Source organism: Bos taurus, chromosome 1 (genome assembly GCF_002263795.3).
Source record: "Bos taurus isolate L1 Dominette 01449 registration number 42190680 breed Hereford chromosome 1, ARS-UCD2.0, whole genome shotgun sequence".
Taxonomy (NCBI): Eukaryota; Metazoa; Chordata; class Mammalia; order Artiodactyla; family Bovidae; genus Bos; species Bos taurus.
The window spans coordinates 110,633,034-110,649,190 of NC_037328.1; the positions used below are offsets into that span (position 1 = coordinate 110,633,034).

Here is a 16,157-nt window from a genome sequence, read left to right on the forward strand (position 1 = left end):
TGGGATTAAATTCATTCCCATTCATCCATACATCCAACCAGCAAATATTTATTGAGTACCCACTATGTATCAGGCACTGTTTCAGGCTCTAGGGATATAGTCATTCTTTCTTGCCATTTGCTGATACATTAATGCAATTCCCTAATTTTTAGAAGATCCTGAGTAGTAAATGACTATCTAAAGTGACATGATTCACAAGAGGCAGAGCTGGTTCAAGCTTATACCAGCTTAGGGCTCTCTTCCCTGTATTATCAATACATTTCAAAAACAACATTTGGGGTTCGCCTAATAGGAAAATTTGGATCTACTCACAATTGAGTATTTATTTAAAAAAACTTTTAACTTTTAAATTCTTAGAGTAAAAAGAAAATGTGAATCTAATTTCATACATATATGCAAAAAGCTAGATTCCCTTAATTGTAGTTAAAAACATAACTGCAAACAAATGTCAAACCATAATGCCAAATGACAGCTTTAAATTCTGTTTCACAAGTTGTTCTTTTAGCGATGTCTTCACATTGTCAATCAAAGAGACAATTTTGATTTTGCACAAACTCTGCCTCTGTTAAAAGTAGTGTCTGTGATATCATAAGAAGTTTGGCAAGTCTCTTGTTCTGAAAGTTATTGATAGACAGGAAATCAGAGAAAGAGGTAAGTCTGGGGGAAAATATCAGATGAGATTTGTTATTTTAGAATGATATTACTAGAACACTTCATTTCTTAATGCTTTAAACTAACAGAAGTGCATCCAAAATAAACCACTCCATGGACTAATCTTTACAACTTTAAAAGTAAAGCAGATAATACTGAACTCAACAGATATTCACTGAATATCTAAATCACCAGTGCAGGGTATAAAAATTAATAAAATATGATGCTTTAAGAGGTTAACAACCTAAGGGAAGATGAACAAGAAGGAACCTACTAGGCATGATACTAGATGCTTTAATTTTTACAAGCAGGTAGCTGTTATTAATATGCCCATTTTACAGAAAATGACAATGACCCTTAAAATGGTTAAGCTAGTTGTCCAAACTTGACACTGGTCAAGTTGGGATTTAAATTTATGTTTGCTTAACTTAAAAGTCCATTCTTTCAATATTCAATTTAGAAAAGGCAGAGGAAACAGAAATCAAATTGCCAACATCCGCTGGACTGTGGAAAAAGCAAGAGAGTTCCAGAAAAACATATATTTCTGCTTTATTGACTATGCCAAAGCCTTTGACTGTGTGGATCACAATAAACTATGGAAAATTCTGAAAGAGATGGGAATACCAGACCACCTGACCTGCCTCTTGAGAAATCTGTATGCAGGTCACGAAGCAACAGTTAGAACTGGACATGGAACAACAGATTGGTTCCAAATAGGAAAAGGAGTACATCAAGGCTGTACGTTGTCACCCTGCTTATTTAACTTATATGCAGAGTACATCATGAGAAACGCTGGACTGGAAGAAGCACAAGCTGGAATCAAGATTGCCAGGAGAAATATCAATAACCTCAGATATGCAGATGACACCACCCTTATGGCAGAAAGTGAAGAGGAACTCAAAAGCCTCTTCATGAAAGTGAAAGTGGAGAGTGAAAAACTTGGCTTAAAGCTCAGCATTCAGAAAACGAAGATCATGGCATCTGGTCCCGTCACTTCATGGGAAATAGATGGGGAAACAGTGGAAACGGTGTCAGACTTTATTTTTTTGGGCTCCAAAATCACTGCAGATGGTGATTGCAGCCATGAAATTAAAAGACGCTTACTCCTTGGAAGGAAAGTTATGACCAACCTAGAAAGCATATTGAAAAGCAGAGACATTACTTTGCCAACAAAGGTCCGTCTAGTCAAGGCTATGGTTTTTCCAGTGGTCATGTATGGATGTGAGAGTTGTACTGTGAAGAAGGCTGAGCGCCGAAGAATTGATGCTTTTGAACTGTGGTGTTGGAGAAGACTCCTGAGAGTCCCTTGGACTGCAAGGAGATCCAACCAGTCCATTCTGAAGGAGATCAGCCCTGGGATTTCTTTGGAAGGAATGATGCTGAAGCTGAAACTCCAGTACTTTGGCTACCTCATGCGATGAGTTGACTCATTGGAAAAGACTCTGATGCTGGGAGGGATTGGGGGCAGGAGGAGAAGGGGATGACAGAGGATGAGATGGCTGGATGGCATCACTGACTCGATGGATGTGAGTCTGAGTGAACTCCGGGAGTTGGTGATGGACAGGGAGGCCTGACGTGCTGCGATTCATGGGGTCGCAAAGAGTCAGACACGACTGAGCGATTGAACTGAACTGAACTGAAGTCACACTACTACGAGGTAACAGAACCCTTGAAACCTTGCTTCCTCATCCTTTTTTATATTGTTATTGCTTCTAGCCTTCATGAAAGTATGATAAACCTCAAAAAAGTAACTAAACACCAAGTTTATCTTTTTATAGAATGTGTTGTGAAATGTTTTTATTCTACTTCTGTTTTGAAGATATAGTTCTACTTCTGATTTTGTCAAGGCACTACAGAAAGGAAGACAAAAGTCACCACATTATATTTATTAAATGAATGAAAGAATCCTGGAAGAGTGGAGAGGTGGGGTAAGAAAGCAAGGGGAAGGGGAGAGGGGGTACTCTGGGATTTTCTGCTTTCTGCAGGGCTGGAAGATCCCTGAAGATTCAGTGTTACAACATGATTGAGAAAGAGAAGCTGACAGAATGGATCCCTTCAGGACAAACGCTAAGAGAACTATATAAACTGTAGTGGGGGGAGCATGGGTTAAAAGCTAGATACAACAGATTTTGAATTCTGTCTTTGCTAACTATGTTAACCTGAGCGAGACACTTAGCCTTGCTTAGCCTCAGTTTCCTCAAGAGAAAAATGTGGAAAATAATACCTGCTTCTAAAGAGAGGGCCACAACTCTGCTGGCCATAGTCTTTGTGCAAATTTGAAAATGGCTTTCCCTCTGGGTTGGTGAATTAGAAGAAAAGCTCCTTCTGAGTTAGACCAGACATAGGGACACAGGGCTTGGTGAAGAGGGAATGGCACAATTATACAGGAAAAATAAGCTCTTTCCTCTGTGGCAAGTGGTAAGGAGAGCAGAGTTCAGGATGGTTTTCAGATTCCTGATTCCTTCTAATGAGTACCACACAATGATGCATTTGCTTGGGGCTGTGTGAAAACAAAATCATGTCCACAGAAGCATTCAGAGGGCTCCCCACGACTGTGAAACCTGGGGCTGGTGAGAGAGCTTGAGAGGGAGAAACAGGGGAGGCGAGAACAAAGAAAAGAAGGAATGGGGAAGAGAGAGCCTGGAGAAGCAGATATGTTTAATCAAGGGGTCATGTCATATACAGGAGAACAGGAAACTCCATGAATCTCCTGAAATAATTTGCCAGGCTTTGTGTCTATTTTTCTGAGGTGAGGGTCTATAGCTCTCAATTATAAAAGAGAAAGAGAAGAGGATGAATAAATTGCGAAAGAAGTTAATGTGTGTGTGAGAAGGGGAATAAAATCCTTCCCTACAGCCTCAAACATATGCTTTGGGGGGACAGGGAGCAATTAGGTAAATTTCAGTTAAGGTAGGTAAAGAGCTAGATAGCTTGAGATACAGATAGATATTATTTATTTCACAAAATTGCACCTAACTTTGGTCACAATGAAGCTTTTCCTCCAACAACATTCTTCACTAATCCTGTCATGTTATTGGCAAATAAATCACAATAATTCTATATTTTTTTCTTGGAATTTACCAAGATAGGGCCTACACAGCTCCTGGGGATGAAGGTATATGGCGTGAGCTGTTACAAACAGCTGCGTGTCTCAGTGGTACCACTGTAGGTCACACATTACTCGTAAATGAATTTCTCAGTGTTATACATGGGCAGCCTTCAAGTTTAAACACATATGTTCTTCTAAAATGTATTTGTAAGTTGGTTACAGGAAATTCCCAACACATTTTACTATAGCAGTAATTTTCCAAAAAGGAATTAGGTTTGCAGGCCAGCCCATAAAACCCTATTTAATCTGTAATACTTTTGAAGTGGTGTCACAAATTCATGTTTCCAGGTCGAGTTCTGGCCTTGGCGTAAGAGACCTTATAGCCTGGAAGCAGGACAGTTGAGGCCTCTCTTTACACAGAATTTTAAAAACAGCCACACTTTTCTCTGACACTGTTCCTGTGCCATGCCCCGAGGAGACCCCTCTCTCTAGCCCCAGTGTGCCTGTGACCAAGCTGGCCAGACCTTCTCTACCCCGAGCATCTAGGATCTTGAGGACCTACTTCTCTTCCTTCCAGTGGAGCCTCTTCTCCTAAGGGAGCCTCCTCAGCTGAGTGTGGAGGACAAAGCAATACATAATTAATTAGATTTGTATTAAGGATGAATTATTTCCTAGTCACTAACTCCTTTCCTGCTCCAAATTCAGAAATTCTGCCAATTTTTTTCTAGAGCCAGTTCTGGCTTTTCATATCTTTTTTCCTCCTCTTCTAAAGCTACATAGCTTATAAGTCTCACACTTTCCATAATGGTCCCAGTGCAACCATGGCAAACAGCTCTGCTGTGGGGAGGGGAGAAGAAGGAGGGGCAGTGTGGGAAGAGTGCCTGAATTTGCAAAGCCCACCCTGGTACCCTAAGCGAGCTGGGCTCTGGCCTCTGGAGAGCACATCTTGTAGCCTGTTGGTTGCTGTCTTTCCAAGGCAGAGGTTTGGGACCTTGCTGTGTGGCAGATTCCCAGGCACCGCCTAGTTCTACTCAATTAGAATCTCTATGGGTCTCATCAAATATCCCTATTTTAAGTTTTTTTTTTTTTTTTTTCCTGAGCCCAGCTTCTTTTTCTGGAAGGACTTTCACATCTCCAATTGCTTAAGGATACCTCTATTTAGAAATTCCACTGGTACTTCAAACCAGAGCTCCAAGAGCAAATTTGCTCAGTTGAGAGACAGTTAACTGGGGAAAGAAAGTGGAGAGAGGAAAGCCAAGTTCATCTATAAACTTTAAGGAATATCTGCTGTCACATGATCATAGGAGGGGAGGACAAAGAACCAAAACAGAGACAGGAAAGGGGCAGGATAACAGCTTGCCTATGAAGTCAAAATTTTGAGGCAGGTTTAGACAGTAATGTCAAAGCCTCTGAAAGGTCACTTGTTCTTAAGGATGTCTTTTTACCCTGGCTCTCCCATCTTCCTCTGGCTCAACATGGAGTAAGCCCCTGGCTATTTGCTCTCATCTGCTTGGTACAAAACCCTTTGATTAGTATCAAAACAGTAAATGACCTGACTTGCTCCTACTGCCTATTGCCAATCCCTTCTCCACTCAGCAGTCAGAGTGATCCTTCCACAGTGTTATTCCTCTGCTTAAATCCCTCCAGTCGTTTCTTTTCATCGCACTGGAACTAATACCTGTACTACAACAGGCTTGTGAGGCCCTGCACGACCTGGCCCTCCCCCGTGTCCCTCATATCTGCTAGGCTTCAAGTCACACTGCCACTTCTGAGAACTCACCAAGCTCATTTATCACTTGTAAAACTTTTCCCTGGCCCTTGGCATGGGAACCTCTACTTGTCTTCCTTTATGCATCATTTTGGAAGTTACTTTTACAATCACCCTTTCCAAAGCAGATATCCCTTCTTGCTGTCTCTACTACAACACCCCTTTACTTTATATCTGTTATCACAATGTATAATTATTCTGGTTAGTTCTCTACTTTATTTATTTGTTACTGTTTGTCTCTCTCATTAGAATGTAAGCTTTAGAGGAAAGGAATGTTTCAGATTCACCACTGTATCCCCAGGGTACAGAGTACCTGGCATATAGTAAATGCTCAACAAATAATTGTTAGTTAGCTGAATTACCCAAAGCAAGTTATTCATCCACCCCACAGATACTTACTGAGTGGATACATGTACCAGATTCTGAGGATATAATAAAAGACAAGGCAGACAAAATGTGAAGGAAACCCTGGACAAGGAAAAAAAAGACAGTGCTTCTATCTAGGAGTAATCCTATGATAATACAATAACTTACTGGGCTACAAGCACATATTAATTTTTATTATGTGACAGACATTATGTCAGTACATTTGGTGCCACTAAACAACTAAGGAATATCTTGCCTGCTTTTTAATAGACTAAAGTATAGAGAATAAAGAAAGAAAAACAGTAAGAGGGAAAAAAGAGGGGCGGGGAAGAGAGGAAAAGAAGAGGAGAAAATAGTCCAGTGATGTCTCTATTCTCAGAAAACTTAAATTATCTTTAACACTTATAATAGAAGATAAGGTTAGAGTCATACTAAATTTAAAAAAAAGAAAGAAAACAGCAAATTTGGTATGCTATTTCAAAGCAAACAGTCCCCTAAGAAAGCTCTATATTTATTCTAATAATGTTGTTAATCCTGAAAACATTCATGAAACAGCCATCTTCAAATTGCTGCCAGAGATAGTTTGTTAAGCATACAAAAAAAGAGAAAACATTTTACTTTATTTGTAATCCCCAATGATATTTCCCAGATTGATTTCCCATCATTCTCCTTGAACTTGCTTTCACTGGAACTATTGAGATTGTTTTAAAAATCAAATTCACTCCTAAAGGTCAAAGATTCATCATACTGAGGATATTCTAAAACATGCACACTTAAGCCAATCCTCAGAAAAGAGTTCCAGAAATGTTTGAACAAAGACAGAATCTTCTCAATGACCACTATGAAGGAGACAGAATTCATCTGGATAAACAGCTAGATCTAATTAATCTGACATCACTGGAAGTGGGGTATTCTGTACCTTTCATATACATAGAGTATATAGCTGATTTTAATCTTTCTGATGCAGTCATCATTATGGCCATTAATTATTAACCCATACTATAAACACGGGCTTCCGCAGTGGCTCAGCAGAAAAGAATCCGCCTGCAATGGAGGAGATGTGTTCAGTCCCTGGGGTGGGAAAATCCCCCAGAGGAGGGCCTGGCAACCAACTCCAGTATTCTTGCCTGGAGAATCCCATGGACAGAGCAGACTGGTGGGCCACAGTCTATAGGGTCGCAAAGAGTTGGACATGACTGAAGTGACTGGGCACGCACAGCACACACGATCTATAAACAAAGGGGCACTCAAGATTACTGGTATGTGTAGGGGTGCTTGTCTCTGTTGCATATTAGGCCTAACTGCAATGCTTTTAAAGATATTTGTTTGCACTTAGTTTTTCTTTCTTCTTATGCATGGTCGGTCTTTCAGCTGCCATCACTTCTTGTTACTATTAGTAAATCTGGCTCTTGCAAATTTCCTGCTTATAAAATTGCTGCTTCTAATATGTACTGGGATTAACAATGAGAAAATTGTGAAATGGCAGAAGTTGGGGTGGGATGAAGACTCACAGAACTACAAGATGCAACACCTTAGCAAAAGGCATGTTACTGGTGTAGCAGGGTGGAGGAATAAGTGGTGGGTGGCAATAAGCTCTGCAATTGTTCATCTAACTCAACCAAAGAGAAGTAAATTAATATTATCTCAGGGGAGACAAGAGATAAACCTTGTTCCTCTGTGAACTAGACAGACCTCTGACTAGCTTGGAGTAGACACAGATACAATCCAGGGCATAGTGTTGGTGAGAAAGTTCGGAGACAACCTAATTCTAAGGTGCCTGCTATCCACTTCCAAGGCCTCACTCCCAAACTCCACCTCTGGGAGCAAACAGCTGCCTTCAGAAAGAACAAAAACAAGATTATAAATCTTCTAAATAGAAAGCAATCAAATACTCATAAAATAAAATGAATAAAATGAAAAATGACAGAAAAAATGAAAAACAAATATCTAATTATGCCTTCTATACACAGAGAATAATACAAGACAAAAATTCTTATCCTCATGAAACTTGTATTCTTATGGAATATGTAATTGGCATAATACCTCCCATTAAAGACTCCTAGATTTAATAAAAGCCAACAAAACCCCTAGCATTATGCTATATACCAATATGAATTCAAAACAAAAGGAAAACCCCTAACATTATGCTATATACCAATATGGATTTAAAACAAAAGGATTCAAATAATAAAAGATATTATCAGGCAAATGAAAACTGAAAGAAAGCACGGTTGAGATATTAAGTACAGATAAGTAAAGACAAAGTAACTGAGCAAAAATATCCAGGATGGTTGGAGGAATATGCTTCTTAGTATCTTTGATATTAACTCAATACCAGAAGTATCTGTGCTTTTGGGGAGTCTTCAATATGAGGTGTTGACAAATAACAAAGAAAGAAGAAAAGTAGGAGCTTACAAAGGAAAAAGTGATAAAGAGATGTTTTTCTGTTGGAAGATGACAGAATTCAAAAATTACTGGCATAAGTGAAATTTAGTAGTGTAAGTACCACACATGATCTTTTCAATGCAACAAAAAATCTAACACCAAATGCCATGTGGGTTCCATCCTACTTGTACTAACTCAGTGAAGTTAAGCAAGTCCTTTAACCAGTTTGGGGTTCAGTTTAATCACCTGTAAAATGGGGTGGTAGGATAGGATGACCTTTCATGTGAAATGTATCTTTAATCTTAGATTTCACTGTTATCAAAATATATAGGACCCTGATGTTTTAAATATATATGGATTACTGACTTAAACATAAAATATATTTGGAAGAAATTATTCTTGACTGTACCTTTCACTTTTCAGTGTTACAACTTCTTCCTTTGTCTGATTCAGAAGAGTTTTGGTTATTTCCAGTTCATTTTCTGCAAGATTAATTCTTCTTTTTAAGTCATCTTCTTGCCTTTCTTTTGCAGTCAGTTCTTCCTGTAAAGTTTTATATATTTGTTGACAAGTCATTAAAGAGTCTTCTTTTTCTTTAAGCAATCTGGTGTGCCTAAAATGGAATAAGGAAAAAAACCTCAACCAATATGCATTTGATACTATATTTTTATGTTTATCAAAAATATATAAACATCTCATTTAAAAATAAGAGTATAACTTTAATTTTTAAAATAAGAATGCTACATAAATAGATAGTTCTGTGATTTAAAAATTTTCCTATCTAGGCAGAGGCAAAAATCATTGAACAGCTTCAATACATTATAAATTAGGGTTAGGTATTATTTACACAAGCAATACTATAAAAAAAAAGTTAAGTACATTTTAAATATTATCTAAAATATGGTTTCAAATTCAATTATTAAAAATATTAAATAAAAAATTTTCAATGTGTACCGTGAGTCAGAAATAATGGATTCAAACTTCAGTTTTCTAAGTTCTCTTTGACACTCATCAGCTTCATTAGATTTATTCCTAAAATAATACAAAATAGGTTCAAATATTTTATTTCAAAATAAAGTGAAAATGTTTTCCCTTTTGTTAAGATATACTTTTCCTTTATTACTTTTCTTATCTTTATATTCTGCTTGTTGTTACATACACAGATTTCCTTAAAATTAGAATACATACTCAAAAGGTTTCTGTTTGCCAAAAATACCTTAATCTATTAGTCCAACTATATGTGTTTTTCTATATCATTATTTTATTTATCCATTAAAAATTTCTTAGCATCTTTATATTACCATTTCTTTAAAGAAATAAATATTCAGTCCATTTCTGTACTGGCCAAGTAATCTCCTATCAGGCAGATCTGCATTTAAATAAAATGTCTAAAATTTAGACAACATTAAAAGAAGAAAGAAAAGAAAAACCCCTATGTGCAAGTGACCAAAAGCAGGACGATTCTGGAGGAAAGCTGATACTTCCAATGAGGTGACAGCCATGGGGTCAGGTTTTTGTTTTTTGTTTTTAAATGATGTTAAGCCTGAGTAAGGCCCCAGACTGCACCATACAGGAGAACCAAAATTCTAATAGAAAACTCACAGTCATTCTGGCTTGAAGAACTACAGGACAGTGTTTGAGGACAACCACAGCTGCTGGGAGGTAAAGAGTGAACCCTTAATGGGAGTGACCCAGAGAGAGGGAATCCCAAATACTGCTTATAAACTCTGTCTATATGTCTGGTTGAGCCCTAAACTACAGGTGACCTGGGGAAGATTCCAAGCAGCCTAATTAAAGATGAAAGAACTGAACTGAGAGTTTAGCTGTTGCCATAGAAACAGAGTTGTAGTTTTAGGCCAACCAAATTAATTGCCTATATAAAGCCACACAATCTCTTCCCCACCACCACATCAATAGTATTTGCAGAAATATAACAGAATCTAAAATTTCTGTAACATAACATTCACGGAGTTTACAATATGTTTTTAAAAATTACTCAACATAGGAAGAAACAGAAAAGCAGGATCTATTCTAAAGAGAAAAGACTGTTAAAAGGGACTGACTCTGAGATGACCCAGATATTGAAATTAGCACTGTTATAATTCTGCTTGAAGACATAAAGGAAAATCTACTCTAGTTCTTGAAAAGATAAAAAAATCTCAGCAGAGAAATAAAAACCATTAAAAACAACAAAATGAGTTAGGGAGTCTGAGATGGACATGTACACACTGCTATATATAAATGGATAACCAACAAGAGCCTACTGAATAGCACAGGGAACTCTGTTCAATATTATATGGCAGCCTGGATGAGAGGGGAAAATAGATACATGTATATGTTTGGCTGAGTTGCTCTGTTGTGGACTTTAAACTATCATAACAATAAAAAGTTAAATGAAAAAAAATTAAAAATAAAAAGAATGAAATGGAAATTCTAAAACAAAATAAATATTTATCTTGATCTTATATGATTGGGTTTGTAACAATATTCAAAAGTTAATATATTAAGAAAGATTAATATTCTAATTTGTATAGGTTTCTCATTAATAATTTATTATATGAATATACTTTAAAATAGCTTTATAAGTTATTTCAATAAGTTTATGAATGTACAAAGAAATATGTTAGATTATTGATGGGTTTGCCCTACTTGCAGAGTAACTTTAATTCCTAATATACAATGAACATGAACAGCATTCATTTATTTTTATTCATTTTCTTTTCTACTGTAAAATATGATAAAATTGTAAGCTGCAGAAAATTATGCAAACAATTTATATAATGAATTATTTTGAGGAAACTCTAATTACTACCATCCAGATAAAAAAATAAAACCTCATCAGCTAGTCTAGAAGCTTCATACCCTCGACTCGATCATAGTCAACTCCCTCTCCCCTAAACTAATCATTCTCATAAATTTTATGGTAATCACTTTGATTTTCTTTGGAGTTGTATTGCCCAAGTTTTATCCCTAAACACTACACTTTAATTTTTTTTCTTTTTATAAAAAATTTTTAGAACACGTTTCTTTTATTATCTACTTTTTTTTAACTATTTCAACTTCAAACATTTATTTGAATAACTTCATACTATTTCTTAAAGTTTAAATTATCACTTAGTTCTAGGATAGCATCAGGAAAATAAAGAAACATTAAAAATTACAAGTTCATAAAACTTAACTTTGCTACTAAGTACACATTATTATTTTGAGTTAATATTTGTGAGAACTGATTTATTGATGTTTTAAAATTTCAATAAATGAAATTTAGGAATATGAAGGCCAAAGATCGAAAAAGGTTGTATATGTATAAATATACATGTCTAGGTATATAATTTTCTCCACAACTTCACTAGCACTACAATATAAAAATAATAAACAAGCCATAAATTCAGGTCAGTGAAAAAGGTTCATTATGAAAAAACACTGGAAGTTATTATTCAAGACTATGATAACTAAAATTTTTAATGCTATTTTTCAGAAAAGACCACTATATCATTGAATTAATCTTTCTCTCTCAGATATATTAAACATCTGGTAACCAGGTTCCTTTTTGTACTTGTCAGAGGCCTTGAAAATTTCAGAATGATGGACATCTGCTCCCAAATCAAATATGTGCCTTAAAAATAATAGTAAACTCTTCAAGAATTCCATGCAGATTGATGACTCATTTATAGGCATGATGACATCCTATTGTTAAGAACAGCCTCAGTGTGTGCTTCAATAATAAATATTCTCTAGATGCCATTGAGAGAAAAGAATACACATTCGTTCTAAAATGGTAGACATAAAAAAGTATACAAAATTGCCCTGTCAAAGTCATTATTCTCCACTGATTGTTGTTATTCAGTCATTAGGTTGTGTCCGACTCTTTGAGATGCCATGGATTGCAGCAGAGCCTTCTGCAGGCTCTTCTGTCCTCTGCTGTCTCCCAGAGTTTCCTCAAATTCATATCCATTGAGTGGGTGATGCTATCTAACCATCTCATCCTCTGCCACCCCTTTCTCCTTTTGCCTTCAATCTTTGCCAGTATCAGGGTCTTTTTCCAAAAAGTCAGCTCTTCACATCAGGTGGCCAAAGTATTGGAGCTTCATCTTTAGCAACAGTCCTTTCAGTGAAAATTCAGGGCTGAGTCTCCACTAACATTCTCCACTAATACTTGTAAAATAGCTTATTTAAGTATTATGCTGCTGCTGCTGCTGCTGCTGCTAAGTTGCTTCAGTCGAGTCCAACTCTGTGCGACCCCATAGACGGCAGCCCACCAGGCTCCTCCGTCCCTGGGATTCTCCAGGCAAGAACACTGGAGTGGGTTGCCATTTCCTTCTCCAATGCATGAAAGTGAAAAGTCAAAGTGAAGTTGCTCAGTCACGTCCGACTCTTCACAACCCCATGGACTGCAGCCTACCAGGCTCCTCTGTCCATGGGATTTTCCAGGCAAGAGTACTGGAGTGGGGTGCCATTGCCTTCTCCATTTAAGTATTATACTAACATACAATTGTAATTGTTGTTCAGGCACTCAGCCATGTTGGACTCATTTTGACCCCATGAACTACAGCACGCCAAGTCTTTCCTGTCCTTCACCATCTCCCAGAGCTTGCTCAAACTCACGTCCATTGAGTTGGTGATGCCATCTATTCATCTCATCCTCTGTCATCCTCTTCTCCTCCTGCCTTCAGTCTTTCCCAGAATCAGGGTCTCTTCCAATGAGTTGGCTCTTAGGATCATGCGGTCAAAGTATTGGAGCTTCAGCATCAGATTCAGTCCTTCCAATGAATATTCAGGATTGATTTCCTTTAGAATTGACTGGTTTGATCTCCTTGCAATCCAAGGGACTCTCAAGAGTCGTCTCAAACACCACAGTTCAAAAGCATCAATTCTTTGGCACTCAGCCTTCTTTATGACCCAACTCTCACATCCATACATGACTACTGTAGAAATTATAGCTTTGACTAGACAGACTTTTGTTGGCAAAGTAATGTCTCTGCTTTTGAATACACTGTCTAGGTTTGTCATAGCTTTTCTTCCAAGGAGCAAACGTCTTTTGATTTCATGGCTACAGTCACCATCTGCAGTGATTTTGGAGCCCCTAAATATAAAGTCTCTCACTGTTTCCATTGTTTCCCCATCTATTTGTCATGGAGTGATGGGACCAGATGTCATGATCTTAGTTTTTTGAATGTTGAGTTTTAAGCCAGCTTTTTCACTCTCCTCTTTCACTTTCATCAAAAGGTTCTTAATACAGCCTTGATGTACTCCTTTCGTAATTTGGAACCAGTCCATTGTTCCATGTCCAGTTCTAACTGTTGCTTCCTTACCTGCATACATATTTCTCAGGAGACAGGTCAGGTGGTCTGATATTCCTATCTCTTTAAGAATTTTCCCCAGTTTGTTGTGATCCACACAGCCAAAGGCTTTAGTGTAGTCCATGAAGCAGGTGTTTTCCTGGAATTCTCTTGCCTTTTCTATGATCCAACAGATGTTGGCAATTTGATTCCTGGTTCCTCTGTCTTTTCTAAATCCCACTTGATCATCTGGAAGCTCTTGGTTCACATATTGTTGAAGCCTAGCTTGGAGAATTTTGAGCATTACTTTGCTAGCATGTGAAATAAGCACAATTGTGCAGTAGTTTGAACATTCTTTGGCACTGCCCTTCTTTGGGATTGGAATGAAAACTGACTTTTTCCTGTCCTGTGGCCACTGCTGAGTTTTCCAAATTTGCTGGCATATTAAGTGCAGCACTTTCACAGCATCATCTTTTAGGATTTGAAATAGCTCAGCTAGAATTCCATCACCTCCACTAGCTTTGTTCATAGTGATGCTTCCTAAGGTCAGCTTGACTTTGCACTCCAAGATGTCTGACTGTAGTTGAGTGATCACAGAACACTCAATAACATAACATATGATGCTGTGCTGTGCTGTGCTTAGTTGCTCAATCATGTCCAACTCTTTATGACCCCATGGACTGTAGCCTGCCAGGCTCCTCTGTCCATGGGATTCTTCAGGCAAAAATACCGGAGCTGGTTGCCATGCCCTCCTCCAGAGAATCTTCCCAACCCAAGGATCAAACTCAAGTCAACTGCATTGCGGATGGATTCTTTACCAGCTGAACCACCAGGGAAGCCCAAGAATACTGGAGTGGGTAGCCTATCCCTTCTCCAGGGTATCTTCCTGACCCAGGGCTGAGCTACCAGGGAAGCCCCTAACATACAATAAACTCACACAATTTGAAAGATTTGACATATGTATAAAAACTATCTCTAAAATCAAGTAGTACTTGAGCATACTTAGAGCCTAGATACTGGTTTCTAATACCATTCCCACTCAAAGGAACCAGGACTGCTCAGAGAAACAGCTGATTCCAAGGCTGGGGCACAGTAGGTATTCCTGAAACAGTTTGTTATAATGAAAGTAAAGAAGTACTTATAAAAGATGATGGGATTGTGTTCCAGCATTGTAAGAATCAGCTTGAAGGGGCCTCCACTAGCTAACTTGTGTGCCAAAGTAATTAAGTACAGTAATGATTGGTGAACCATTGAACAAAATAAAGTTCAGGAATCCATACCAATAAGTGATAAATCATGGGAAGAAGGGAGGCTCTTATTTAAAGTAGAATGCAGAGGGCTCATTAATAAATGAGGAGGGAGATCTGAAGTTGGAAAAATCATCTAACAACAACTGGATAAGGACTGGATGAGGCAAAAATCATCAATGGATGCTGCATTTATGGATAAATGTTGATGAAAATCAGAGCATGTGTATGTATTTAAAGCGTCTCTTATAGACTGTTTACTGGTTGAAACAGAACAAAAACCCTCAGCAATAACCCTCAGTGAAAGAACTAAGCTCTACTTTGACCAGGTGATCAAAATTAACATCACCAGTGAGAAGCAGATGCTCATGTGCCTTCAGCTGTGATGCTCTGAGAAGTGCTTGTGCTCGCTCACCTATGTGGTTTGCTGGCTGAGAGTACATATCCTTAATCCAATCAAGAGAAAAATACAAAATGGAAAAATTTTTATTTAAAAAAAGTATGAAGGATTCTGCATTCTTCAAAAATGTCCATGTCATAAAAAGATATAGCCATTTGAAAACTAAGTGTATTATGCAATGACATGGGAAAATATCCAGGATATATTACTAAGTGAAAATATGTTTAAAATATGCATTACTTTGAAAAATGGACTACAAGAATATATCAAAATATAAAGACGATGGTTTTTTTTGTATTTCTGTATTTCCAAAGTTTTATGCATTTACTTTGAAATCAAATAAAAATGTTCCTTTTAGAAATGCTTTGAGACTCAGCAGCCCTAACCACAACTTTCGTTCTACGTTCAGACTCATACACTTTTCTGAAACTAGAGGCAGGGACAGCAGAACTATTTTAAGTGTTTATGTTACTATGTGGACAATTAATTTTGGCTGCAATTTGGAAAAAAGCTCCCTGGGGAGTCTACCATCCCAAGAACTCTCTTCATGTTCATCTCCCACCCCCATACCATTCTTTTAATGGTCAGCCCTTCACTGCCCAATTGTTATCTTCACCTTCATTAGAAGAGGAGGAATTGGAAGGAATAGAAAGAATGCCTACATCTCTTTTAACACACATTCCTTCTTTTACTCTCAACAGTGTTAATCCTTTCTCTTCAACTACTTTGAATAAACCTAAGGAAAGGCCCCTGCTGCTCCTGCCAATCAAAGCAAGGGAAATAAGATAGAATAATTGGATATTTTCCTCTAATTTGAAAGGCAAGGGTCTTACGTTCCACTCGTTTATGTGAAACAGCTATTCTTAAACTGCTTTCTTGGTATTTCCACTTTGCTGTCCAAAAGGCATCTCAAATCTAACAGATCAAAAGCAGTGTTTTCTAATTCCCTCAATGCCATATCTATTTCTTCTACAGATTCCCCCACTTCAATAAATGGCACCAACACATAATG

The 16,157-nt window shown here is 37.6% G+C and overlaps 1 protein-coding gene across 3 annotated transcripts in view; it reads right to left on the reverse strand.

Moving 5' to 3' along the window:
- Nucleotides 1-16,157, reverse strand: part of LEKR1 (leucine, glutamate and lysine rich 1) — a 214,155-nt gene that overhangs the window by 67,237 nt on the left and 130,761 nt on the right. For all 3 annotated transcript variants that reach the window (XM_059888819.1, XM_024995787.2, XM_010801455.4), the window contains 2 exons: nucleotides 9,174-9,251; nucleotides 8,629-8,832 (listed from right to left, as the gene is read on the reverse strand). In XM_059888819.1, the coding sequence (XP_059744802.1) occupies nucleotides 8,629-8,832; nucleotides 9,174-9,251 (282 nt within the window). The remainder of the gene's footprint in view (nucleotides 1-8,628; nucleotides 8,833-9,173; nucleotides 9,252-16,157) is intronic.